We start from the raw sequence: 26,384 nt of genomic DNA on the forward strand, positions 1-26,384 counted from the left end.
GTCCAGTTTTACAGTGTATGTGAGTATAATAAGAGTGAGCAGAGAAAGATCAACAAAAGCTTCACAGAGGAAGGAGATGGAAGTGGTATGGAGGAATGGATAGAATTGTGATAGGCTGAGGTGCACGTTAGAGGACAGGAACTTGTATGTGTATGTGCGCAGGAAGTATTCTCATCGTTACGAGAAATAGTAAGGACATATGTAACAAAATATGGTAGTAAGAACCTTTGTGAATATTGATGCTATAGGAAAACTGTTTGGCTTGAAAATTAGGAAGGTTTATATTGTTGAGCACTAAAAGGTGAGATTGGATAGGAAAAATAAGATCACCAAAAAGTACATGCATGGTTAAGTACAAGATTTTAGTTGGCCTTCATTCAAAGAGTGTTGAAGTGCTACTTATGGTTTCAGAGTAAGGACTGATATGATTAAATGTCATAATTTTGGAAAACTAATCTAGCTGTAGTATTCAAATTTGATTGACTATAAATGGAGCTGGGAGGTAGGAATCCCAATTAGGAATCTTCTGCAGTAATTTAAAAGAGTGAAAGCTTTGACTAGAATGAAGTCAATAGAGAAAAATAGATTAATCTGAAGAATACTTTCAAGGAGGATTCTTTTTAAAAACAGGTCCCCCCACCCCCTGTTATAAGTTGAAAAGGAATTATTAAGGTGCGGTTGCAGAATTTGTAAGAACAGAAAGCAAATCAATGGAGGTGGTACTCATAAGTGGGAAAGTTATAAAGGAAAGCTACCTTGTGAGAAAGGATAACGTTTATTTTCTCTCATGCTGAATTTCACTCATGATGGACATTCATTTGGCAGTTTTTCATTTATTAGAGAATTTATTTACAGTCACTTCATTGTCAGGGGAAAAGTCCTCAGATAATAACTGAGTTTCTCTGTGATTATTATTTTAGAAAATTCAGGTTACTTGACATATTGCATCCAGAAGTAGAGTTGCTTAGCATTTCTAAGAAGTTAGGGACTACATGAGTCTACACCTATTTCCTTTAAGTCTTATCAGTGGCTACTTGGTATTCTGTTAGGAATACATAGATGAATGATAGCTCCTTTATAGAATTAATAATATTCTAATAGCTGTAGTGAAATTTAATAATTATATAGTCTGATTAGTCCATTAATGTTAACATTAGTAAATGTGGTCATAATGTGTGGCTTAACTTTGCCTATTTTAATTGTTTTTACTTTATATTGATTATAAAGCATTTTCTTTTGTCTTTTCAAATTATTTTTTCTTAAAATATTCTTAAAACTATTTTATTTCAAAATACAAAAGAGAGATGATTCTCCTGTCATTTCTGAAGTTTACAATTAAAACAAAGAGACCCCACAGTTCTATAGGTGCAGCTGAGTTTTGTGTACTTTGGCCTGAATTATCCAGGGAACAGCTGAAATTCTCCCCTTAAACTTTGGGCCTATGACAGTGTTGACTTCCTACTATGATGATAAACTAAGAAAGCTTGTGGGTAAATCAGGTTTTTCAAACTTGGGGAAAGTGAACATTTTGAGAAAAATTGGGGTTGATTTGTTAATGACAGATTTGTGTGAATGTGGCAGGAAAATACCCACATGAACACCAGGGAAAGTTAATTGTTTGTTGCACCCTCATAAAAATCATTTGTGCTTATTTCTTTGTTAATTTTTTTAAATCAATGGATTAAGTTGGAAAAACTCGTTTTACTCTTTACACTGTTAAATGTTAACTTAAACACCAATTTTTTTGTTGTAATGGTTACCTCCTGTGTCTGTGAGCTCACAGAACTTTGGTTGAGTGAAAGACTCAATTTTCTCTCTCTCTCTCTATGTCTGTCTGTCTGTCTGTCTGTCTCTCTCTCTCTCTCCCAGAAAGAATAAATATCTTAAATATTTAAATCATTTCAGTATTTTGGGGGAGGTTGGTATGGAAAATTGAAGACATCTTTGATTATCTGAGATTTTTATGACTGGAACTTCTTAAAAATAGCCCGTGTTGTTAGTAATTTGGTTTTAAAGGCTGTTAGCAAGTCAAGCGGTAGCTGTTAAATGAACCTCTACTGCTGACATTAATTTACAGGGGTCAACAGGACAAAACTCTACGACATGATAGCTGATCTGGGAGATGATGAGCTGCCCCACATCCCTTCAGGAATCATAAATCAGTCTAGGTCAGCCTCTTCTAGAATGACTGATCATGAAGGTACAAGAGCAGAGGAAGGTACAAAATTAGCTACCATGTTTATTTACATTGCAGAGGACGTTAATTCCAAATCACATCTCCTTAATACTGTAAATTTGCTGCTGTTTTTAAAATGCTGAAGATCAGCTTATATGATCTTCCGAGAAAGTGTCGGGCAAGCTCTTTGTGTACTTGTCTTAGGGATTTCGAAATTTTTGTTTCTATGCCTTTATAATTTTTTTGTTTGTTTTTGATGTTAAGTGGAGTTGTTTCTATCGTAGATCATTTCAAAGTACCTTCTAAACTGTGACTAGCTTACATATCTACTAGGAAAATAGTAGTTAGAAAAAAACTTGAAATAGTACATATGGAAAAGAACTTTGTAGTCATTTTGTCACATTGCTTAAATTTAGCAAGTAATAATAATTATCACTTATTAGGAGACAACTAAGTGCCAGGTATTATGCTTGGAACTTTATATATATATTATTTCTAAAAATATATGTAACAATTGGCTGATTGATTTGATCATTTTAGAATAAGGCAACAGCATTATTCTTTAACGTGGTACCAAGCATATACTACTTGGTAATAAATTTCTAAAATTTGCCTAGACTAGAAATATGTAGAAATGAAGGTACTTCTTTGGCATTTTTTTCCATAATTGATTTTAGCTGAAGATGTGTAGATATACTTGAGTAACTTGTAATTCTAGGTCTAAATAGTTATAATTCTAAATAATGAGACTGAATTCTTATGAAAGGTTTATTTTTTTATGAAAGGTTTATTGTAATTTATAATGCATATATAAAAGATAACTCATTATCTACTTATTTGGTATACAGATTGAATTTCATTGATATTTCTGCTTTTGCTTTGTAAGGTGATTTGATTCCCCAGTCAAAAATTTTTATGTACATCTTACTCTCTTCTAAGAATTCTCTACCAGCACATTTTCCTTAAAGTTAAATAATTTTGCATTTTTTCTTCACAGTCATTTCTGCATGCATTTACCACTTGCCATCATCTAAAACAATTTGAGGAAGGATAAAGAAAATCATTAAAGTCAGAACAAAACATACTAAAACATGAAAAGCAACAGGAAAAATAAAATAGTCTGTTGATTTTTCCCAGGTCTCTTTTGCACTGTTAAGCCGTTTTCCTGTTTTACTTTAGGACATATTTTCTAAAGTATATATACCAACTCCATTATTTTTCATTTTATGCATTTAGTAATAGTTTATGTATTTTAGCTTTTGATCTGTTTTACCAAATAAGACATAGGAAAACTTGTTAAAATTTTTGTAGTTAACACTGTAAATTTAAACTGCAGATTTTGTAGCTTAAGGCAAGGTTGTCTTATCAGGAATTAGGGACCCTTTTAAATGCTTTAAACCAGTGACCTATGGAAAAAAGCCAGTCAAAATCCATGCTACACAAAAACAGTTTAGAGCTTGTAGGTATGTTTATGTGTAATTGTGCTCTTCAAAGAAAAAAAATGTAAGTCAGTGATCTCTCTAATAGTGAAAGAGGAGAGGGGAAGATAAACAGGAACTTTACTACACGTTTTAAAGGGTAAATCTTATTAGAATCTGTTATTTAAAAAGATCTAAGTTCAACTTTGACTTAGCGCTAGGAAGGGAACATGAGGGTTTATAATCATTTATTTTTAGTGACCACCTCCAACTTTATGTATTCCTGTTGAAGGCATGGCATACCTCATTTTTACAAGGAAAAAATCTGTTTTCAGGGAAATAAACTTACACATTACAACCTTTCAGACTTTTTTTTTAGTAAAGACTTAGGATATACCATATTGTCATTGGCATGAATGGAATCAGTTATTGAGCTGTGGTTTTTTGATTTGATAAAATTGAAGGATAAAGGAAAAGTTTAATATGTAAGCTACAGGTTTCCTTAGTCATTAGTGTCCATAAACAGGAGTATTAGTTACAGAAGTATGAAAAGAACCTTGTTGTAAATCTCATTTTGTAGACCCTAGGATTTCCATAAAGGGAAGTGCTAATATGACAATAGTATTCTTAAATTGCTTGATGAAATCTTTTAGGCTGTCTAATAAAAGGTATCATAATCTTCATCATTAAAAACTGCTTCTTTTAATAATTTTATTTTTCTCTGAATTGCTAATAACATTTTTATGCTTATGTAATCATGTGCTGTAGGTTGTTATGTTAACATTAATAAAATGAATTTATAGACTAGAAATTCCCTTTGCAAAGAAATAAGGGCAAATAAATTGATTATTCACTGTGATTACTGTATGCCACAATGATGGGTGATTATGGAAAGAGTTTTCACAGAGATTTATATATAATAAATGCTATGTGAGCAGGACAGCTTGCTATATATTAGATGAGTATATGTGTACATATAGAGACAGAGGAATGCAGGCGTGACTAATTAGAAATGGGTAGAACGCTAACTTTGCTCACTACGGTTAACGTAAAACCCGAGTGAAAGCAGCTTGTATTGCTTAGGCGTGCTCTTCACATGCTCTTAAATTGGTCAACAGCTGGTCAGAAATAGCTGTGTGAAAAGAATATGTAATAATGCAGAATAACTAGTTGTATGTTAAAGTTTTTATTGAGCTTTTAATAAAAATTTCTGTTATTGAGTGTTTGTATAATTGTGAGTGAGAGGAATTGTGGCATTTTTTTCTAACTTGTCTTACAAACAAATTATGAGCTTAGAGGAAAAATATGTCCTTGTACCGGTTAAAAAATGCTTTGAGAAAATAGTACCTAATAAATTTTATGTAGGTGTTCTTAAACATAATTTAAACCATTGATTTTATAATTCTCAGCTTCTTCTGGTATTACCAGTAGCTGCATACTAGATATTGGTAGGAAAGATCAGTGCTATAGATTATTAGGTTCAATAAGTATAATCATTGTAAAATTAATTAAATTCTACTAGTATCCCTGTATATTCTCTCAGATTTACTCTTGATCAGTTGCTGACATACAACTTCATTTTAGAATGTCATTTAGGACCCTATTTGAGTCAACTTATATAGCTTAACTTTGATACTGCAGCTTACTTTAATAAATAATAAAATAAGATATTCTAAATAAGAATGAATTTTACTTTTGCTATAGTATATATATAGAAGTTGACTTGTATCTTCTCAGAATTCTTTTCAATAGTGTCGATGATGACTGACAAATTTCATCACATCTGTTATGTTTCCTGTAGTATATTAAATTTATATCATTTTTCATAGGAATTTTTCAAAATTGATAATTAGCTTGAGTTTTTATGTTTCCCTTTTAAATTTGCTCATGGATTTTAAGTGTGTTTTGTTATGTTGAGTTGTTTTGTATTACAGTGACTTACGTACTTCCCTTTGTGTCTTACAAAGATTTAAAATTTGCTTTCAAACCATGTTTGAAATGATACTGAGAGTTACTGCTTACACTATGATTGTAATAGCAAAATATATAACAGTATGGTTATCCTCATTATGGCAGTGTTTGATTTTAATTGGTCAAAGTAATAGAAATGGAATTTAAAGTTCTATAATTAGTATAGATTATTTTATTTTAGAAGTATCATGGAAAATAAAAGGGAATTTAAAATTAAAAAGCATAGTCAGATTTTGAAAGCTAGAAGGCTTTCCGAAGATCACACAGATTAATCTTTTACAGAAAGGAAATTGACATTGCTGGGTAGAACTGCTCTTTTCCTAGACCATTGCTGTTACTGGAGGAATCTGAGCAATTGAAGGCTTCATTTCAGTAAACTGATACACTGTATTTTAGATTGGAGATTATTTACATATGAAGGCTTATATTAATTTTTACCAGGTCTTCTAAGCAAATACGATACAAAGCAAAAGGACTTAGCAACAATCATCTAACGTTTAAGAAATACTTAGTTATGCTTGTACCGAAGTGATAAGTGATGTAAATAGATAAAGCTTTTTGTGCCCCACCTCCCACCCTGGAATAATATGTCTTGTGCACATTTGATTTGTGGAAAATTGTGTTTCAGTTCCTAAATAAACAAGTAGACATTGGTTTATTACTACACAGTAATAGGATTTTTTGAGTGGAAGAAATAAGGAGGGAAGTGGGAAAGTTAAAATTAATTATATTACTGAATATTGTAACTGTTAAGTGCTTACATTTCCCCCACAATATTGTCTTGTACTGTATGATTTTTCAGCATTTAAGAAGCGGTTTTGTTCTTTATAGCTGAACCAATAACGTTTCCATCTGGAGGAGGCAAGTCATTTATTATGGGTTCTGATGATGTTTTGTTAAGTGTACTGGGCCTTGGAGACCTTGCAGACTTGACGGTAACAAATGATGCAGACTATAGTTATGATGTAAGTGCAGTTTTATTTTTAATTTTTTAATGACTTAATAGAAGGCTCCTTATTTTTTGGAAACACTTATAAAAGAGAATTAATGTCACGGTGCATGGAAAAGATAAGTTTAAGTTTGACATTGTGTTGATCTGAAGTGACATGTAGTTTTTTTCTTATATACTACTTTGTGGTGTTTAAATTTTCTTAGGTACTGTGGTGGATTAGTTAGGCGTTTGGGGTGATTGATTACCTTAAACTATTGGTTGTTAAATACCTACTCTGAGTAGTCAACTCTCAATTACCTACTCAAATTAAGCCATATTTTGCTGTTAAGAGAAAAATAGGTAACCTGAATCACATACTTGCCTTCAGGATACTTCTCAAAAAGCATGTATTTTTGAACTTTTTTTTTGTTTTAAAGATAATGTTAAACTTAGTTTGTCATTTCCTGAATACATAGTCCTTCATTTGAGAGACAAGGAGAGGATGGAGGCAGGGTGGGAAGGATAGTGTTAGAGGTGAAACTAGTCTGATGTTAATTTTTTTTATAGACAATAAACATTCAATTGAGAGTTAACTATACTTGTTTAGAATCTGAATAAATGAATTTGCAGTTTTTCAGCAAATTAATTTTTTCCCTTTATAACAAATTCCTTTCTACATTTTATACTTATGTTAGCATGCTTTTTAGAGACATCAGCCTTGGTGGGCTGGATTATTCTCATTAATATTTTTAAAGTATGTAAGCAACTGAATTCTGATAAACTTAACTACTTAAGAAGTGGTTTCACAGCCTATCTTTACAGATGGAGAAATGAAGGTAAAAAGATTAAACTCTTACCAATATCAACAGAATGTCTTTAGTTCAGACTTTTGGAAAATACCTTAATTTGCTGCCTTGAAAAATGTCACATGCTAATTTTCTAAATAACTACTGTATTGTTAATATTGTACCCTTGAATTTTTGGTAGTAATTTATATAATTTTTATTGGTTTCATGTAAAATATTGCAGCATGGTAGTTTTTTTGTTGTTCTCATTTGACATTTAATAGGACTTTTAGGTTTAGCCTGATGATTAGGTAAAACAGATTAAGGAATCCTCATTTGATCTAGATATTTGAAAGCTAATGAAATTATTCTTCTTAGTTCTTATTAAATGATAAAGATTTGTTACAAAGTTTTTAAGGTACATTAAATTTCCGCTGGACATTGTAGCAAAGCAGTTTTGAATATATATTTTAAGCACACCAAAACAAAAACTCCACATGCCTATCAATTTACTACTTTTACCACTAAATTTTGCACTCTTTCTTTTTAGTTGCCTGCCAATAAAGATGCCTTTCGAAAGACATGGAACCCCAAGTATACACTACGTAGCCATTTTGATGGAGTACGGGCATTAGCTTTTCATCCTATAGAACCTGTGCTGGTTACTGCCTCTGAGGACCATACTCTGAAACTTTGGAACTTGCAAAAAACAGTTCCTGCCAAAAAGCAAGTATTTTAATGTTAGCCTGTGCTTTTTCCCTTCCAGATTTGCTAATAATTATAAGTAATTATTATGGTCTCATATCCTTTATGCAGTCATTTGATCTTACCTAATGACTCTTGAATATCAGCCAATGATTTACAATTATTTGTGTTCTCCCCCTCCTTTCCCCCCTCTTTTAGGAGTGCCTCTTTAGATGTAGAGCCCATCTACACGTTTAGGGCCCACATGTAAGTTTTATTGAATTAGTACTTAATTAACAACTATAGTTATTGTTAACTATTATATATCAATCCTAAAACCTTATATAATTTTCTCATAATGTTTGTTTTATATTAGGAAAGACATATTAGTTGAACAATATTTTATTTGATTAATAATTGTATTAGCGAAAATAAAATCAGTATTGTTCAAATACTGTTCAAATATGTATGTTTTACCTAAACAGTTTTAGATATTAAATAAATTTAGATAGAGTTGGGGGGGAATACAGATTTGAGTGTCTTCTTAGGCTTTTAAAGTAATTTTTCCCCTCTTTTCCTATAATAGTGGTCCTGTTCTGTCATTAGCTATTAGTTCTAATGGAGAACAGTGTTTTAGTGGTGGTATTGATGCAACCATCCAGTGGTGGAATATGCCTAGTCCTAATGTGGATCCATATGATACATACGGTAAGTAAAAAGCTCAAGACATTTTTTTTTTAAGTGAACAGAGCTGACAAAAATATTTATCTCAAATATTTTAAGATTGTTTAAATACCTACTAGTCTCTTCCTTTAGTTTTTCCATTTATCAGTAATTTGCTTTATTAATGGGAAAAATTAAGAAATACCATGCCATGAATATTTTAGCCTGTGAATTAACTTGCTCTGTGGTGTTCAAAAATTAAAAACTGTATTAATTTAAACATTAATTTCAGTACTAGTTACAAAAAGAAAGGGAGAATAAAATTGTATATAAGGAACAATTTTTAAAACTTAAATAGTTCGTGTAGTTCAGAAATAATTAGTGGGAGTTGATAGAAACAAAGAGGGACATAAGGGTGTCACTCATTCAGTTTTTAAGAGGACCAAAAAATTCCCTAATTTAAAAAAAAATTTATAGATGCCACTATTAGCATCTCTCCAGCAGAAGAAATACCTGCACATGTATTCCAGTATTTTGACAAGGACATTGTTTATAATTATAAAAAATTAAAACAGAATGAATGTTTATTAATATGACAGTGACTGAATAAACTAGTCTGTTTAAATGGTTCATTTTTTTAAAATTCAAGAATTCTTTGGTCTTTTTATTTAACACATGCTTGGTGCCTTAATTTACCAGGTATAATATTAAGCATGCATCAAGAAACAAGAATTCATCTAACAGAAAAGATAGACATTAAACACATAAAAAGGTGATTGGTAGTTCCAAATTGTGTTAAGTGGTATGATGCAGTACTATGAGAGAGAGTAACAGGTAGAACCTTTTTTTTAATGGAAGTACTGGGAATTGAACCCATGACCTTGTTCATGCTAAGCATGCACTCTACCACTGAGCTGTACCCACCCCCACATGGAACCTTCTTTAGATGAAATTTAAAATAATAACATACAAGCTAAAACATAAAGAATAAAATTTAACTTGTGGTAAAGAATTTTAAGCCAGGAAGCGACCTGTAAATGTAGGGTTTTAAAAGATGACTCTGGCTGTTGCAGGGAGAATGGATTGCGGATAGAAAGAGTGGAGAAAAGAATACCCATGTAATATTGTAACGTAAAGTTGTAACATACTGATCCAGTAGATTAGGTGAGAGATGATGTTGCCAAGATGGAGTGGTATTAGAGCAATTGATAGCAGAGCAGTTGGAGAAAAAATGGATTTAAGGCATACTAGGGGAGGTAGGGTAGAATAGACAGAAGATTGATAAATTAGGTTGAATAGATAGAGTAATGGATGAGTGAATCCTGTTTTGTTGTTTATTTTTTAACAACTTTATCGAGGAATAATTCACATACGATAAAACACACCCTTTTGAAGTATGCAGTTCAGTTGTTTTTACCATGATCACAGGGTTGTGCAACCATTACTGCTGTCTAATTCAGAACTTTTTCATCACCATTCCTGCATTTTCGACATGAGCAATTGAGTGTATGATGGTAGCATATTGAAATGGGAACAGTAGTTATGAGAAGATAAAAGATGATGAGTTCGGTTTTTAAGCACATTAAGAGATGGCAGAGTCAAATAGGTACCATCAGTGTCATGATGTAAGAATGGATTGTATTACATAGGGATAATGTGTAGGGTAGGAAGGGAAGGCAGAATCCTGAGGAACTCTGGCATTGGGGGCTGGCTGGAGCAAGAGGGCCGACAGAGGAGACTGAGGAGTGGCCTGTGAGGTAGGAAGTGCAAGAAAGTGTGGAATCATGGAAGCATACCAAAAGAAGAAACCATTTTAAGAAAAAAGAAGCAGTCTGCACTTGCAGATGTTGCTAAGAGATCTAATAATATGAGGATAGAAAGGTTTCTTTTTGTAAGTAACAAATAGGTCACCCAGGTTTTGGCCAGACAAAGGTTGGATGATAGGGCTAAGACCAGAGGCTGAAGGGACCTCTGAGTGAACTTTAAAGGCACACTCTGGATGAAAAGCAATGTGATCAGAAGACAAGAGGAAGGGAGGGAGGGAAACTTTATTGAATTTGATAGAATATAGTTCATCAGTAGTGATTTTCCCAAGGGTTGTTTTGGTGTGGTGATGGTATTTAGAGAGAGAGTGATTTAGAGAGTAAATGGGAGGTAAGAAAGCATATTTACTCAATCTGCTTTTCTACTGTTTGGTAGCAGAGTCGTGTAAGGTTTGTTTGTTAGGTTGATAGATTTTGGAGTGTATTTGTTTGCTGTGGTAATGATCCCCAGGAGGATCTGTGTAGTAGAAAACTTGAAAGAAAGTTAGTATGTTCAATCCAGAATACCTGGTGGAATTAGCCTTTGATAGGAAGGATGATAATGACTTACTTGTATCTGGAAGCAAGGAGAGGATGGCTTTAGACACTAGTAGATTTATAGGTTAGGTGGCAGGAAGGTAGGAGAAGGGTTTCTATTTCAGTGCTGTATTTTTCCAGTGAAGTATGAGAGATAATTGTTCATGAGGAAGGGAGGTTGGGGACTATTGAGAATTGTAGAGATGATAAGAAATATCTGAAGAAAGTGGTAATTTGGTAGAGAGACAGGATTGTAGGACAAATGGTCTTCCATCTTGTTAGCCACCATTGTCCATCAAATGATGAATGTATAAATAAAATGTAGTATATCTGTACATGGGAATATTATTCGGCAGTAAAAAGAAATGAAGTACTGTAACATGCTGCAAATGTGGATGAACCTCAGAAACAGTATGCTAAAGTGAAAGAAGTGAGTCACAAAAGGCTGTTTGTATGAAATGTCCAAAATAGGCGGATTTATAGAAACAAAGCAGGTTAGTAGTTGCCAAGGCTGCAGAGAGGAAGATTGGGGGGAAATAGCTAACGAATGATGAATGTGTCCTAAAGGTGATGTGGTGATGATTGCACAACTTGGTAAACAAACTAAAACCCACAGAACTGGCACTTTATAAATTGGTAAGTTTTAGGGCATGGAAATTATATAAAATATATATAAACATATGTATTATATAAAGCTATTTTTTAAGTGTATGTTCTTATGGAAAATTGCAAAAATGTAGGAAAGTATTGGAAAGGAGAGATAAAAACAACCCATAACTCCACAACTTAGAGATGACCACTGTGTACACTTTGGTTTATCTTACTAAGGTTGATATATGTAGTCTTTATACTTAATTATGTGGTGAGTTATCTTTATATACAAAAACATTTCTTTTAAACTTCTTTTGGCTAATTTTTGTTTGTCTCTTTCTTTCCAGAGCCAAATGTTCTAGCTGGCACTTTAGTTGCGCATACAGATGCTGTCTGGGGTCTTGCTTACAGTGGCATAAAAAATCAGTTACTGTCTTGTTCAGCAGATGGCACTGTTAGGTTATGGAATCCACAAGAAAAATTGCCATGTATTTGCACTTACAATGGAAACAAAGGTAAGTAAATTTTGCATCTATGAAAAAAGTTAATTTTTTTTAAATTTGGAAGATAAAAAGGGCAAAGTAGTTGATTTACTATTTCCTGAATGCTCAAAGAGATATTAAAAGAATTTTATCAATCTATGATAATCTTTGTATTCTTAATCATTTTTTAATAAACAAGGTGCTTTGCAAGTATATTCTGTAGCATGGTGCGTTTATGACCCTTTTCAGGACATATCCTATTTAAAGAATAAAAGTATTTATATGTAACAGTAGAGTGGACAAATGAGGCTTCTCATAGGAACAATAGGAGGCCCTCCACCTACTCCTACTCCTGCTTAGGTGACTGCTCACAAAGACTAAAGGGATCACAGTCTCAAGCATACTTGTAAACCATGTATGGGCATACTGGTTGAGAAGTCTAGCTATAATCATTGAAATTGCACCCAGTGCAAGCTAAGTTACTTGCACGGTTTCAAATCTTTTCGTATCAAAGAAGGCTTTAATTTACCTTGAGATGGCATTTATTTACATACATATGTTTATACTTAACTTGTATTGGTCTTATTTTCCAAGTAATTTTTAAAGTTTTAAAAATCATATCTTTTATTTTTACTAAAACATTTTTTGCCTTAAACGTTTTGGATGAACATTTATGCTTAATTTTGTTGGGTCTCTAAATACCTCGGTAATTCTGCTAATTTTTCTATTACCTAAGCTTTTGAGGTAAAAATTCATTTGGATATTTGATCCTTGCTTCATCCAGGTAATTAATTACTTCAAATTTCACATAACTGTGCATTGATCTGGACAGTTGAATTTAATATGTTAAAGAGAAATTGCTGCTCGGGCCACTTTAGAATAGTACTGCATCAGTGGACTTCAGAGTCCAAAGCTTCATTTTCACAGATCCAAACATCTGACTTGTATTAGTTACTTGATAAGGCTTACGGGTCTCCTGTAAACAATCTCCTAAGACACTGATGTGAGAATGCTAATCTGTCATTTTACAATAAAAAATAGAATTGGCAAGTGGGAGAAAAGACTCACCTAAATTTTTTTTTCTCTCTCAGAAAAAAATGCATAGAACAAATAACTTTTTACCTATCTATGCTTACTTAAAGAGCCTTCTAGCTACATTTTTCTTATATTAAGTAGAGTGTTAACAAAAACGTTTAATAATTGAGAGAAAGTTGTCTATTATATTTCACCATCCTAACACAATTGCTTTCTTTTTCATTAACATTATTTCAAAAGTATTCAAATTCCTTTTTCTTATTAGAAAAGCAGAAATTTCTGAATTATTGTGTTTACACTGTATCTCCTTGGCCTCCTTTCAGAGCATGGAATACCTACATCAGTTGACTTTATAGGCTGTGATCCAGCTCATATGGTGACCTCTTTCAACACTGGTAGTACAGTAATTTATGATTTAGAAACATCACAGTCATTGGTGATGCTTTCATCACAGGTAGATTCTGGTAAGTTTTCTGATAAGGTTGAAACCTTAAAAAGGATTATTACATAGTAGAGAATAATGTTTTAATTTTTAAATTTTTTTGAATTTAGGATGGAAAAATAATTACTTTCAATGTGTATTTACACTATTTCTGCTGTTTTCTCAAATTAGGCTTTAAAGCTTGGGTGGTGGGTATGTAGGTACAAAGAAGTAAGTAGACCAAAGTAATTCAGATTTATCTCACTGATTTTATATTTTTGTCTCATTTTAGCACTGCTGATACTCTTGGTTCTCAGCAGAATCATCATAATCTCTCATGTGATTTATCAATAGCAACACTACTACCAACAGTTTGATTATTGATAATAGTTTGTATTTAGGGTATATTCCACCAGGGTTGGACAGTCTAATTACTATGCTTTTAAAAATCACTTGAAATAGGTCATTTTTTTGTGCTTATCCTATTAATTGGCTGTGTGGTTAAATTCATTTATTTAATTTTACTAGTGATTTTTCATGACTGCTTTTTAAAGTCATTTTATAATTACGTAAAACATTTAAATGGTTCCATGGTGAAATCTCAAACCAAATTATACCCAAAGAAGTGTCTTTTCAACCTTAGTCCCTCTCTTCCTCTTACATGTATATGTATATGTTTGAGTTCTATTGAGTGATTTTATTTAGTCTAATAATGTTGGTGATATTTTCTCATTTGTTCTGATCCCTGTCCTCCTCATCACTAATCTAATCAAAATTAAGAACTTGGTAGTAAACAAAAGGTCTCATCCCAAAGAACATTAATTACAGTTTGTTTTTTTGTCAGTGTGTGGGTGGAATGGGGGTTCTTGTAAGTATCCTGTTATCACTTAGGAAATTTTTTCTTTCATTAAATGTCTCATTCTTTAATGGGCTGTTTATTAAAAGCAATAATTTGTGAATCTTTTAAAAATTCTAAACCACCTGTATTGGTAGTCTGCATTAATCCGTATTATAGGACATGATAAACATTTTTTAAGAAATTGTATCTCTAGAGCTCTAGTTTTATTTCTTAGATTTCTTATTTTATATACAAAAGATTTAATTTTTAGTCATTCTTATTTTTTGGTAAGACTAAAAAGGCCATCATTTAACTTCTAATTGAAGTTTTTGTTTTGTTTTTTTAATTGAAATATAGTTGATGGACAATATTAAGTCAGGCTGACTATATAATGATTCAACATTTGCATGTATTATGAAATGATCACCATTATAAGTCTAATAATCTGTCCTCTTACAAATTTATGGAGACATTATTGACTATATTCCTTATACTGTATATTATATCCCCATGGCTTATTTGTTTTCTAACTGGAAAATTTTACCTCTAAATCCTCTTTACCTCTTCCCCTTCTGGTCCCTCCCCTCCCCTCTGGCAACCACTTGTTTTCTGTATCTGTGAGTCTGTTTTTATTTTGTTTTATTTTGTATTTTTAGATTCCACATTATATTGAAGGTTTGAATTTTAGTGCATTATTCTTTATTTTTCAGGTTTACAATCCAATAATCACATTAACAGAGTAGTAAGTCATCCCACACTTCCTGTTACAATAACGGCTCATGAAGATAGACACATCAAATTTTTTGACAATAAAACGGGTAAGTAGGTTATTTTATTTTCAGTCATATTAATAATACTGTAAATTTAAGATGATCAAATATGCTATTTTATATAAGATTCTGACTCTTAGCTTCGGAATTATCAAGTTAAACTGTTTTAACTCAAATTTTTGCTTTACATAATGTAGCACACTTAATAATGTGTTAATTTTTATCCTTAAGTATGTATAATACCTGTCTACCTTTATGATCTCTTCATGTCATTTGAATTTTTTTTCTTCATATTCTGTTGTGAATTAGTATAGCAGAAAAGATCTCTTTCTGGTGTTTGGCATTTCAAATGTGTTCTTAAAATTATTTCTCAGTAAATGAAATGATGATACAGTGGAAATTTTTTATTATCATCTTTCCTGTAAACATCCTTTCCTGTTGTGAGGAAACATACCAGTTATATAGAAGTCAAATCAAATTTTAATTTGGCTGGCCATAGAATTGTTTAAGGATCTCTATCATCTGTCATTACCTAAAATACTACATAAAGTATTATTTGCGTCTTTCAGGAAAGGGTGGACAGCTAGAGAGGCTTTTTGTTTTTTGTATTTTTATTATTTTTTTTTTGTGTGGGGTTAGGTAATTAGGTTTATCTGTTTGTTACTTCTAGTGGAGATACTGGGGATTGAACCCAGGACCTTCCGCATGCTAGGCATGCACTCTACCACTGAGCTATATACCCTCTCCCTAGAGAGGCTTCTTTGAGAAGCTAAAACAATTTGGTGATATTGAAGGACTTGCAGATAAGAAACTTAAATATTAATTGCAACATTATTGCAGGGCAACAAATTACCAAGCAAGACAGTAAGTCAGAATTACAGATTTCTCTTTGAAGGTTATATGGGACATGGTCGTAATTTTTAGCCTTTAGAGTCATATGTAACATCTTTGCTCAAGTAACACTTTCATGGACACATTCCTTTTAACTCAGTAGAACAAGTTGAGAAGAGAACAGATATTCACAGGCCTGTATATTGCACAGGAAAGGAGACTCATATTCAAGTGGATGTTCTCAATTTAACACCTTATCAGATCAATTCTTTGAACATTTTTATGAAGCCTAACAGTCATCCTCTGCTGCCAGAGCAGAGAAATAATTTTCTTCACTGTATTTCTAAAAAGATTCCTTTTTAAAAAAATTATTGAAAATCTAAATTTGTAAGGGGAGATTCAGGAATTTTAGTAGTTGTATTAAAAGCAAAGTGAGTTTCTAGAGTTATTTTACCGACAGAAATCAGAAGTAAGGAGCTTGTGGCTTTTCAAATTGTTTACAAATTCTACGAATTCTTTCTTTTAACTAGTATACCTGTAATGTGAAGATAATTGGAGCAATAGGCTCTAAACAGTGGAAAAACTCTCTCACACATACACAGATACACATACATACAACACTTGAGTTAAATTAAATTGTAAATTGTGTTCAGATGTATTGTTTTCAAAGAAATTCTTTTTTGAAAATTGGTAATTCATTTAAATGTGATAAACTAGAATATCCCCATAACTGGTATTGATGGTTAGCTATGTTATTAATAGGATATTATTCTATCAAATGAGTGGTAAATTTATTGAATTTTTATCTGAAATGTTATAGAAATTGATAGTATGAATGGGTTCAATAAATATTTAGATTTTGACAACAGAAGTATATTTAGTATTTTGCACTGCACTGACTACTATCATGTATAAGATGTGGTTTCTGCTTTCTGGGGGCTTATTGTTGTCTGGGGAAAATTATGGCAGAGGTGCACCCATGCTCATACATACACACGTTCATGCAGTAAGAGGTATGTATGCAGTAAGACGAGCCCCTCTATATGAAGGAGTCTTCATAGAGTGAAAGTTTGAGCCTTTCCTTGAAAGAGTGGTAAGGGTTTTTTTTTGTTTTGTTAAAGTGAGGAAGGTAGTAGGAAATTCTAGATAAGGGCATATTTTGAGTAGAGACATGGCAGTGGAAACTTGGGCTGGAACAGAAGTTTTTTATAGGTGGAACCGAAGAGGTAAGTTTGGAGAACGGAAGCAGAAACTATTGAGGAGAACTTTTCAGAGCTAGGCTAAGAATAATGTATCTTTGTTTACACTATGCACTATGGAAACCACTTAGAATATTTGAGCAGGGGTTTGCAATATTGGTTTAGAAAGAGTATTCAAGTCACACTATATGGCAGATCCTTGACTTTAAAAGAATTTTAAAGTTTCAATCTCTACTATTTGTTCCAGAGAGATCTTAGGGCTCATGATTTTTAAAATTTTGATAGAGGCACAAATAGGAATTGCATATGCTGTCCCTGAGAGACTTAGCTACTGGGTAGATCTGGGAGAAAGTGTAGTACAAGTAAGGAATGTGGAAGAGTTAGAGGAAGGAGATCCTGAATTGGTTATGGACTCAGCCATTCAGCAAAACTTACTGCTGTCTGCCATATCCTCAGCACATTTCTCGATGCTTGGTGAACAAAAATAAAATGTCCTGTCCTCTTGGATCTTACAGACTAGCGGTATGTTGCTTTCTGTAAGAGACATTGTTCTATTTGATTTATGAGTAACATGTTTGATCTTATAATAGCTCTATAAGGTAGATAGATATACTATTGTTACCTTCATTCTACAGTTGAAATAAAAAGTCCAAAAGAAGTTAGGTAATTTGTGTAGTGTTAAAAACAGGAAATTACAGGGTGAGGATTTAAACCTATGCAGTTTGCTTCCAGAGCCTACATTTTTTTTTTTTAACCTCAGACTGTTTCTTCTCCATTTCATAGAGGCCCACAATATTGATTATCCAAGTCAAAGGGTGCTGGGAAAGGGAGAACTAGTGTGTCCTCTATTTCCTCAGTTACAGGAAGAAAGAGTTAATGTTGGTAGGGGAAGGCAGGTGGTAGCAGAGTCATGGGGAAAAGGTGAATTTGGTTAAATGTGAAAAGCTGCAAGTATATGCTGGTGAAGGAGGGGTCTCCTTGTTCTTTGTGATTTCTGTGGTCACTAATGGAATCTCAGCATCCAGCTTGGTTCAGCATTGCACCTCTCTACAAATTGTCCAGTCTAACAGGTCACTCACATTTTGAAGTGAGTTTGTGACTATGTAGAGGAAGGCTGACTCTAAATTGATAACATACCATAGTGAGGGTTAGTTTAGTGCACAGGCAGGAGAACTGGAGTTAAACTTGGAAAATTACAGCACCCTTAAAGAAATGGGTAGATCTGCTATTTGGATGAACAAATTCTTTGATTTAAGATATGTTAAATATAGGAGATACAGGATCGTTCTCAGGAGGAGTCAGAACTAGATCTGTGAATTAAGGATCACCATCATAGATTTGACATTTTAAAGGAAGCTAATGATACTTGGTAGTTAACCTCCTAATGTTTTGAGATTATTTTGCTGGAGGCCAGCCATTTCATACTCCGGGTTGCTGTTTTGTTTTTGTTTTTGTTTTTAATAGAACTGTTGGGAGGAATGGATTCTAGAGCTGATAGATGAATTATGTTGAACTAATAGTATGTTGAATAATTTTTCTGTTTTTTAGGATAGCAGAGAATTGTTAAAATTACTCCGTTGATCTTACTAATGATGAGAAACAGACAAATGTGGTTTGAAATAATGAGAGACTTTAATTTTGTCCTTAACTGACAAGTGTTTATTTTTAGTATTGCCAGACAGTGATACAACTTTTTATGGTTTTTTTCAGAGTAACTTTTTGCATGTTTGTTTATGTTGTGAGTTTGTATTCAGGTCAACAGCTATAGCCCCATGGCAGGTAACAAAGTAGATTTATTTCATGTCTTACTGTAGAATGTCATCAGGGGACAAGCAGCATGGCAAATGGCAATAACTAGAATTCTGGAGAAAGCCCTCCATCTCTCATTAGGAGCAGCCAGGCACTTGAGTAATAGACTCTATCCTGAATGAAAAGGGAGGAAATCTTTTTAGAGATACCAGTATTTGCTGTTTTATTCCCTTCTTGAGTGAACCAGTTTATGTGTTTGCTTTCCAACCATCAAAAGCATATGTTGCCAGTGCAGAGGCTGATGCCCTTTCTCCACAGTGTTTGTGCAGCACAACTTGCTTTTTAATTTCAACTCACTGTTGAGTCCATTTGCCTGCCAAATCTTCAGTGAAGATATTCATTAAATTACGTTTGCCAGAATAGTGTTTTTGTTGCTATCTGGGGAAATCCCAGAAGAATTTCTCTGATATACTCCCACTCATCTCCCTTTTCTTGTTTCTAATATATAAAATAATTGACATATCTAAAAGATAAATGAATTTGATGATACTAGAATCTTTAGATAGGAATATATTCTCTGGTGATTTATCATTAACCATGTATATAAAATCTTCACATCACTTAATGAGAAAGATTCTTTTTATTTTAATTCCCTTTTACATGATCTTAAGCTTTTCATGCAACCTTGTAGTCATTATGTTTTCCACTGTCTATTAGATACTGTCAGATACATACCACAGAGTTTTTTTGTTTTGTTTTTTTGTTTTTTAGGAAAACTGGGAAAGTTCTATGTCAAAATTAAAATTCTCTTCAGAATATTATTATGGTGAATGAACCTTGAAAACATTATGCTAACAGAAGGCAGACACAAAAAGCAACATGTTATTGTATGATTGCATTTGTATGAAGCGTTCAGAATAGACCCATCTATAGAAAAAGCAGATTAATGGTTACCAGGGACTTGGAGGGATGGCGGGTGGAAATGGGGAGTGAGTACTTAATGGATACCGGGGTTTCCTTTTGCAGAGGTGAAAATGCTCTGAACTAGATAATAATGATGGTTGTATATCATTGTAAATGTTCTAAAAGCCACTGAATTTTACCCTCTTAAATGCCTAAAATGGTCAATTTTATGTTATATGTATTTTACCATGATAATAAATACTGCTACAGTGATTATTTTATGTTGTTGGATTATGGTTTCTGATCTCTCAAGTTAGTAACTGTTTGTGAAAAGTTAATCTTCTCTGTTATATTTTATTTAGGTAAAATGATCCATTCTATGGTAGCTCATTTGGATGCTGTTACAAGTCTAGCAGTAGATCCTAACGGAATCTATTTGATGTCTGGAAGTAAGTCTGAACTTCCTATACTGCCCACAGATTTTATAATAGAATTGTTACTCATAACATTCTTTATTCTTTTACAGGCCATGACTGTTCTATTAGATTGTGGAATTTGGACAGCAAGACATGTGTGCAGGAAATAACAGCACATAGGAAGAAATTAGATGAATCAATTTATGATGTTGCTTTCCATCCATCAAAAGCATATATTGCTAGTGCAGGGGCTGATGCCCTTGCCAAAGTATTTGTGTGAACCAACAAAAACTCGCATCATAACAGATTTGCTTGGACACACAGAGGGTCTACATCACTGCCATCAAAAAAGTTACTGATACGACACTACATGTGATCTGCCTGGTGAAGGCTATTTGGGGCAGGCATAAATTGGTGGAAATCACATCGTAACGTCAGGCTCTTTAATTTAATTTGTAATTACTGTATTTTGTGGGACAGAAAAAGGACTCCATTTTTTGTGGCCTGTACTGGATATGAACTGAGCGTATGTCTGTCTGTTAGGTATCTTTAAGCCAATGTGGAGTCTGATCTTACAAAAAGACTTTTATTTTGGACTCTGTGTGCTGCCTTAGGGTTAGGAATGTGGTGCTCTTGTTGGGGGGAAGTGAGCTCCAAGAGTAGCTTTTTTTCATCTCTTAGTGATCTTCTGTTTATCAGTTGAATGCCACAGATTCCCTTTTAAACTTATTTTGCTTTAAAAAAAAAGAAAGAAAATTTAACTTAAAATATTTTAGCATTAGTTGCACAAAATGTTTGGATAAAATTCTAGTTTTTATAAGTCTTTTTATATATTTAGCCTGTCACAACAGTGCTCAAGATTGTATTGAAGTTTTTCTGCATTATACAACCCTAAAACACAGAGATCTCACTTACCCGCTGCCGTGTAACCACACTTGTTCCTTCTTTTGCCTAATACAGCTCAGCTAAGTCCTTCCATAAAGATGCTAAATCACCTTCATCATCACATAATTGTCTTCATAAGCCAAGGACTATTAAGTGTATTAAAATGAAACGGGGTTGAGTACTCCAAATGAACTCTTAAAAAAAGAAAACAACAACAAACTAATCTTGGCATCCTATCACTATGTGATATTTTGTACATCTTACTGTATTTACAAGTTTATTTATCAAGGATTATCCATCTTGCTAATAGCCTATTATTTATTTCACTTTTTGTTGGTCTTTATATCCTTTTATTAATGTGCTAAAGGAACCTATATATCTATTTTGGAACTCTTTGAATAGTCTAAAATAGACTAAAAATGGAGTATTTTATAGTTTAAGTTACAAGTCAAGGTGATTCCCCTCAGATACATATCTTGGTTTACCATGATTCCAAACAAAACTTATCTTGTTTAAAAATATTTGGAGTTAAAATTTTATTTGCATTACAAATAGGATACAAAAATAGTTGAATCAGGATCAGAAATCTGTGTTTGGACTAGTTACCCTGTTTTATTTTTTCAATGTGCTTAATTTTATGGTGTAACTAAACATTTTGTTTGTGTAATGCATGATTAAGACAATAAAGTATTTTTTCTAGTCTTCCAAAAAACTTTTCTGATCAGTTTGCGAGTTTTGATGAGTTTTGTAAGGTTTTTGTTTTACAAACTATGAATCAGCAAATTTTTAAGATTGTACCACATAGCGAACGTACAGCTGTTGAAAAATGTATATAAAATGCATATAATAAATATTAAATTGTGTACCTGTATGTTACTGTTGACTACATTATTTTGTGTTGAATAATAAAGTGCAATACTTTACTCTGCATCATTAAACTAGGAAACGGAGATGATTGCAGTGAGTTCTTCGTTTTTATGCTGTTCTTTTAAATTTTGTACTGTTTATTGGTATTCTAATAAGATTAGAACAGTTAGCCCTATATTAAGAATGCCTTTCTAAGTATTTCACACTGTTTTGGGGATTAAAGAAATCTTCTATTGAAACAAGTTAGATAAATCAAAATAACAGAAAATTGCAGAGATACAATCTTAAATCATTTCCTTGTATCCTACGACTTAATTAAATCTGAATTTCAGTTAATAGTGCTGTCTCCTATCTAGCCATGCTTGTTTCCATGAAAAAGTTCAGTAGATAATAAACTACATTATTCTTTAATTAAAAGTTATCCTGATAAATGATGTTAAATATTGGTATCTTTGAGCTTTTTCCTTCAACAAGGTATTATCATCCCTTTTCTTTGAAGGGAATTGCAAATGGAATTAGAAGGTAACATTAGAAGACTTATGTGGCAGAATTCCGTTTGAATGCCTACTGCAAAAAAAAAAATTACGTTGTATGTACATTGAGAAATTTTGTCACCTACCATAAAAATCCAAGTGGCAATCTTAGTCATTGCTGGTGAGACACTAACAAAACTATTCATAAATTTTCTTAAGATATTAGTTCTTTAGTTTTCTGAATTGAAGATTCAAGTTAACAAATTAAAGAGGTACTTTTCTCTTCCTCTTTTTTTTTTTTTTTTAATAATTTAATAGCAAGCTTTCCAAAGTTAGTACTGTTTCTGACAGCTATTTTAAACCAGTGCATTACTGTTTCACTGAAATGTGATTATCATCATTGTAATGCATAAGCATTCACCTTTTTTGGAATGTATTAAAACTGAAATGAATAAAAATAGTATATATATGTTTATTTTTCTCTTACCTACTTTGGTTGTATTTTTCTCTACAATATTAAAATTTGGAAGAGACTAAAAGGTATCTTATTTTCATTCTATTTGTGTGCTTCCATTTGTGATATATGGGAAATTATGTAGATTAATTTCACTATTAAATGGTGCTTTGTACGTAAAGTTTAAAAATATTGTATGTATATAAAACATGTATAAATATATATAAATGCAAACATGTATACACACACACACAAATTACCTTTTCATTCCCAACCAGAAGTCATGCTCCCAAGGGTCTTGAGGTAATATAAATTTGAACAGAAACTATCTGGACTACAGAATTTAATCTGTACTTTTGTAGAACTCTGAGATTGAGTTGTTCACATAGACATCATAAAGTCCAAAAATACATAAATTCTTGAGACTCCTTCCCCCAATTTCATCTTCTCTCAATGAAACAGTATAGTTTCTTATAATCTGATAATGAAAGATCAGAGGAGAAATAGAAACAAATAGCTTTTATCTTGAGCTTTATTACCCTATTCTTTAATGTTATAAGCAAACCGTAGTCAACCAAAATTCAAAATTTCGCAATTCTGAAATTACAAACAAAAGAAAAAAGACTTCTGTGCTTTTCAGACCTAAGTATCCTACTAGGATGGTCTAACAGTTTAAGAATCAGGGGTTTAGTTCTAGATGCACATTAGAATTAACCACTGGACTTGAGAAAAACTGATACCCAGGTTATATCCCCAAAGAGTCACCCAGAATCTGGGGCTTCCTGGGTTCTCTATATAAATTTCTTATTGAAGTGTGGTTGATTTATGTTACGCTTTTTCAGGTGTACAACAAAGTGAATCAGTTTACATACATACATATCCTTTTTCAGATTGTTTTCCACTATAGGTTATTACAAGGTACTGAATATAGTTCTCTGTGCTGTGCAGTAGAGTAGATCCTTGTTTATCTGTTTTATATGTAGTGATGTGTATCTGTTAATCCAAACTCCTAATTTATCCCTCCCCACTTCCCCCTTTAGTAACCATAAGATTGTTTTCTAAGTATGTGAGTCTGTTTCTGTTTTGTACATAAATTCATTTGTATCATTTTTTTAGATTCTACAAATAAGTGATGTATTTGTCTTTCTCTGTGTGACTTCACTTAGTGTGATAATCTCTAGGTCCATCTCTGTTGCTACAAATGGCATTATTTCATTCTTCTTTATGACTTTTATTTATATATATATATATTATATATACACCAATATTTGACATCTTTATCCATTCATCTGTTGATGGACACAAGTTGCTTCCATGTGTTGGCTATTGCAAATAGTGCTGCTGTGAACATTTGGGTGCATGTATCTTTTTGAATTAGAGTTTCTGTCTTTTCCAGATAGATGCCCAGGAGTGGGATTTCTGGAGCATATGATAACTATTTTTAGTTTTTTAAGGAATCACCATACCATTCTTCATAGTGACTGCATCAATTTACATTTCCACCAACAGTGTAGGAGGGTTCCCTTTTTTTTGCACCCTCTCCAACATTTATTATTTGTAGACTTTTTGATGATGGCCATTCTGACCCGTGTGAGGTGATTACTCACTGTAGTTTTGATTGGCATTTCTCTAATTAGCAATGTTGAGCATATTTTCACATGACTGTTGGCCATCTCTAAGTCTTTGGAGAAATATCTGTTTAGGTCTCTTGTCCATTTTTTGATTTTTTTTTTTAAATTATTGAGTTGTATAAGCTGCTTGTATGTTTTGGAATTTAAGCTCTTGTTGATCCCATCGTTTGCAGATATTTTCTACCAGTCAGTAGGTTTTCTTTTTTTGTTGTTTATGGTTTCCTTTGCTGTGCAAAAGCTTGTAAGTTTGATTAGGTACCATTTGTTTGTTTTTGCTTTTATTTTATTTCTATTGTCTAGGGAAACTGACCTAAGAAAACATTGCTATGATTTATATCAGAATATTTTGCTTATGTTCTAGGACTTTTATGGTGTCATCTCTTTTTAAGTCTTCAAGCCATTTTGAGTTTATTTTGGTGTATGCTGTGAGGGAGTGTTCTAACTTCATTGATTTAGATGTGGCTGTCCAGCTTTCCCAACACTACTTGACGAAGAAACTGTAAGAATGTTTTTACATATAAACTTTAATTAATGTTGACTTTCTCAATATTTAATCACATTCTACCTTTTTCATACTTGTTTTCATGTACTCATATTTCAAAGTAAGTTATCCACTGAGGACTAAACATACCATTTAGTGCATTAAAGGTTATAAATGGGCTTAGCATAATTGAAATTGAGGTATGCTTGCAGAAGTTGGATTATCTTTTAAAACCCTCTTTTACTCTTTTTTAAAAAGTTGTTAACCCTTTATATTGATTATATTTTCTTCTAAAAATAATTAATAGTAACAATACATAAAGTATTTAATTCTACTATCTTGCTCCAAGTCCAAATAATTAGCTTCCCTGGTTACCTCAAAACTTTGTCCTTTATAAAATGTTTAAAAGCATTTTTAAGAGGAGGGTATGTGTGCAGCATGCATGAGGTCCTGGGTTTGATCCTCAGTACCTCCAGTAAATGAATGAATGAGTAAGTAAATAAATAAACCTAATTACCCCACAGAAAGTTTTTTAGAGAATTTAAAATTTAATTTTTAAAACTTTTTTTTTAAAAAGGGCTAATGAGTAGAAGCTGGGTTTTCATTTGTTTAATTTTTTAAGAAGTGGCACTCAGCTCAAATTTATTTATTAGGGAAAAACATTAAATCCATTTTTGTAGTTCAGTTAAATGAAAATTCTTGTTAAGTGAATCAGTCATATTTGCAGCTTTTGAAAAAGGCGGAGGATGGTCAGGGGAGTCATTGACTTCCCATATTGTGTTTTGTCAAATTTTTATATAGTGTCAAGGGCAATTTCAGTTTTCCCTCTCTGATACATACTTCTTTCATTCCTTTTACAAAAGCAATAAAATCGTTTAACTCAAAAAAATTCACTGGGATACATAATACTGCAAACAGTTAACACCTTTTTCAGGTCAATCAGTTGTAAGCTATTTGAGATGGGATCAGCGTATGTGTGAAGGGAGATAGTGTGCAGGTGGATGAGGGTGAGGATAGTTGCTGTCTGTAGAGAAGATAGGATGAGATGGCAGTGCACCTCTGTCGGAGGGGAGAGTTCTTGGTGAGGTAATGATAGTTACAGTAAGGGGGTTTTGATCACTTTTCTTGGGAACCAAATTTGCAAGCACGTTTAAGTAAAAATAATGTTAATTACAAAACAATTTTTGTTGAACCAAGTAACCAAAAGCATCTGCGTATTTTCTGTGCATAGTGCTTAATGCCTAGGCATTCACTGAGTAATAGAAAAATAAATATACTTCGTCTTACTGCATGATTTTAAGAAAAAACTCCACACAAAGTAGCTAATGTAGAATTTTTATCATGTTCTAGGGATAGACACTTGAAATAATAAGAACTAAGGCACCTTAGAA

The 26,384-nt window shown here is 32.6% G+C and overlaps 1 protein-coding gene across 4 annotated transcripts in view; it reads left to right on the forward strand.

Moving 5' to 3' along the window:
* STRN3 (striatin 3) overlaps positions 1–21,958 on the forward strand; it is an 88,294-nt gene extending 66,336 nt beyond the window's left edge. For 2 of the 4 annotated variants that reach the window (XM_010963015.2, XM_074365690.1), the window contains exons 9-18: positions 2,078–2,218; positions 6,397–6,530; positions 7,832–8,007; positions 8,185–8,232; positions 8,552–8,673; positions 11,906–12,073; positions 13,399–13,539; positions 15,045–15,152; positions 20,149–20,235; positions 20,313–21,958. In XM_010963015.2, the coding sequence (XP_010961317.2) occupies positions 2,078–2,218; positions 6,397–6,530; positions 7,832–8,007; positions 8,185–8,232; positions 8,552–8,673; positions 11,906–12,073; positions 13,399–13,539; positions 15,045–15,152; positions 20,149–20,235; positions 20,313–20,482 (1,295 nt within the window). In that variant the 3' untranslated portion in view covers positions 20,483–21,958. The remainder of the gene's footprint in view (positions 1–2,077; positions 2,219–6,396; positions 6,531–7,831; positions 8,008–8,184; positions 8,233–8,551; positions 8,674–11,905; positions 12,074–13,398; positions 13,540–15,044; positions 15,153–20,148; positions 20,236–20,312) is intronic. The other 2 variants (XM_045522657.2, XM_045522658.2) reach the window with 1 other exon arrangement.
* Positions 21,959–26,384: the final 4,426 nt, after the last annotated feature.

Source organism: Camelus bactrianus, chromosome 6 (genome assembly GCF_048773025.1).
Source record: "Camelus bactrianus isolate YW-2024 breed Bactrian camel chromosome 6, ASM4877302v1, whole genome shotgun sequence".
Taxonomy (NCBI): Eukaryota; Metazoa; Chordata; class Mammalia; order Artiodactyla; family Camelidae; genus Camelus; species Camelus bactrianus.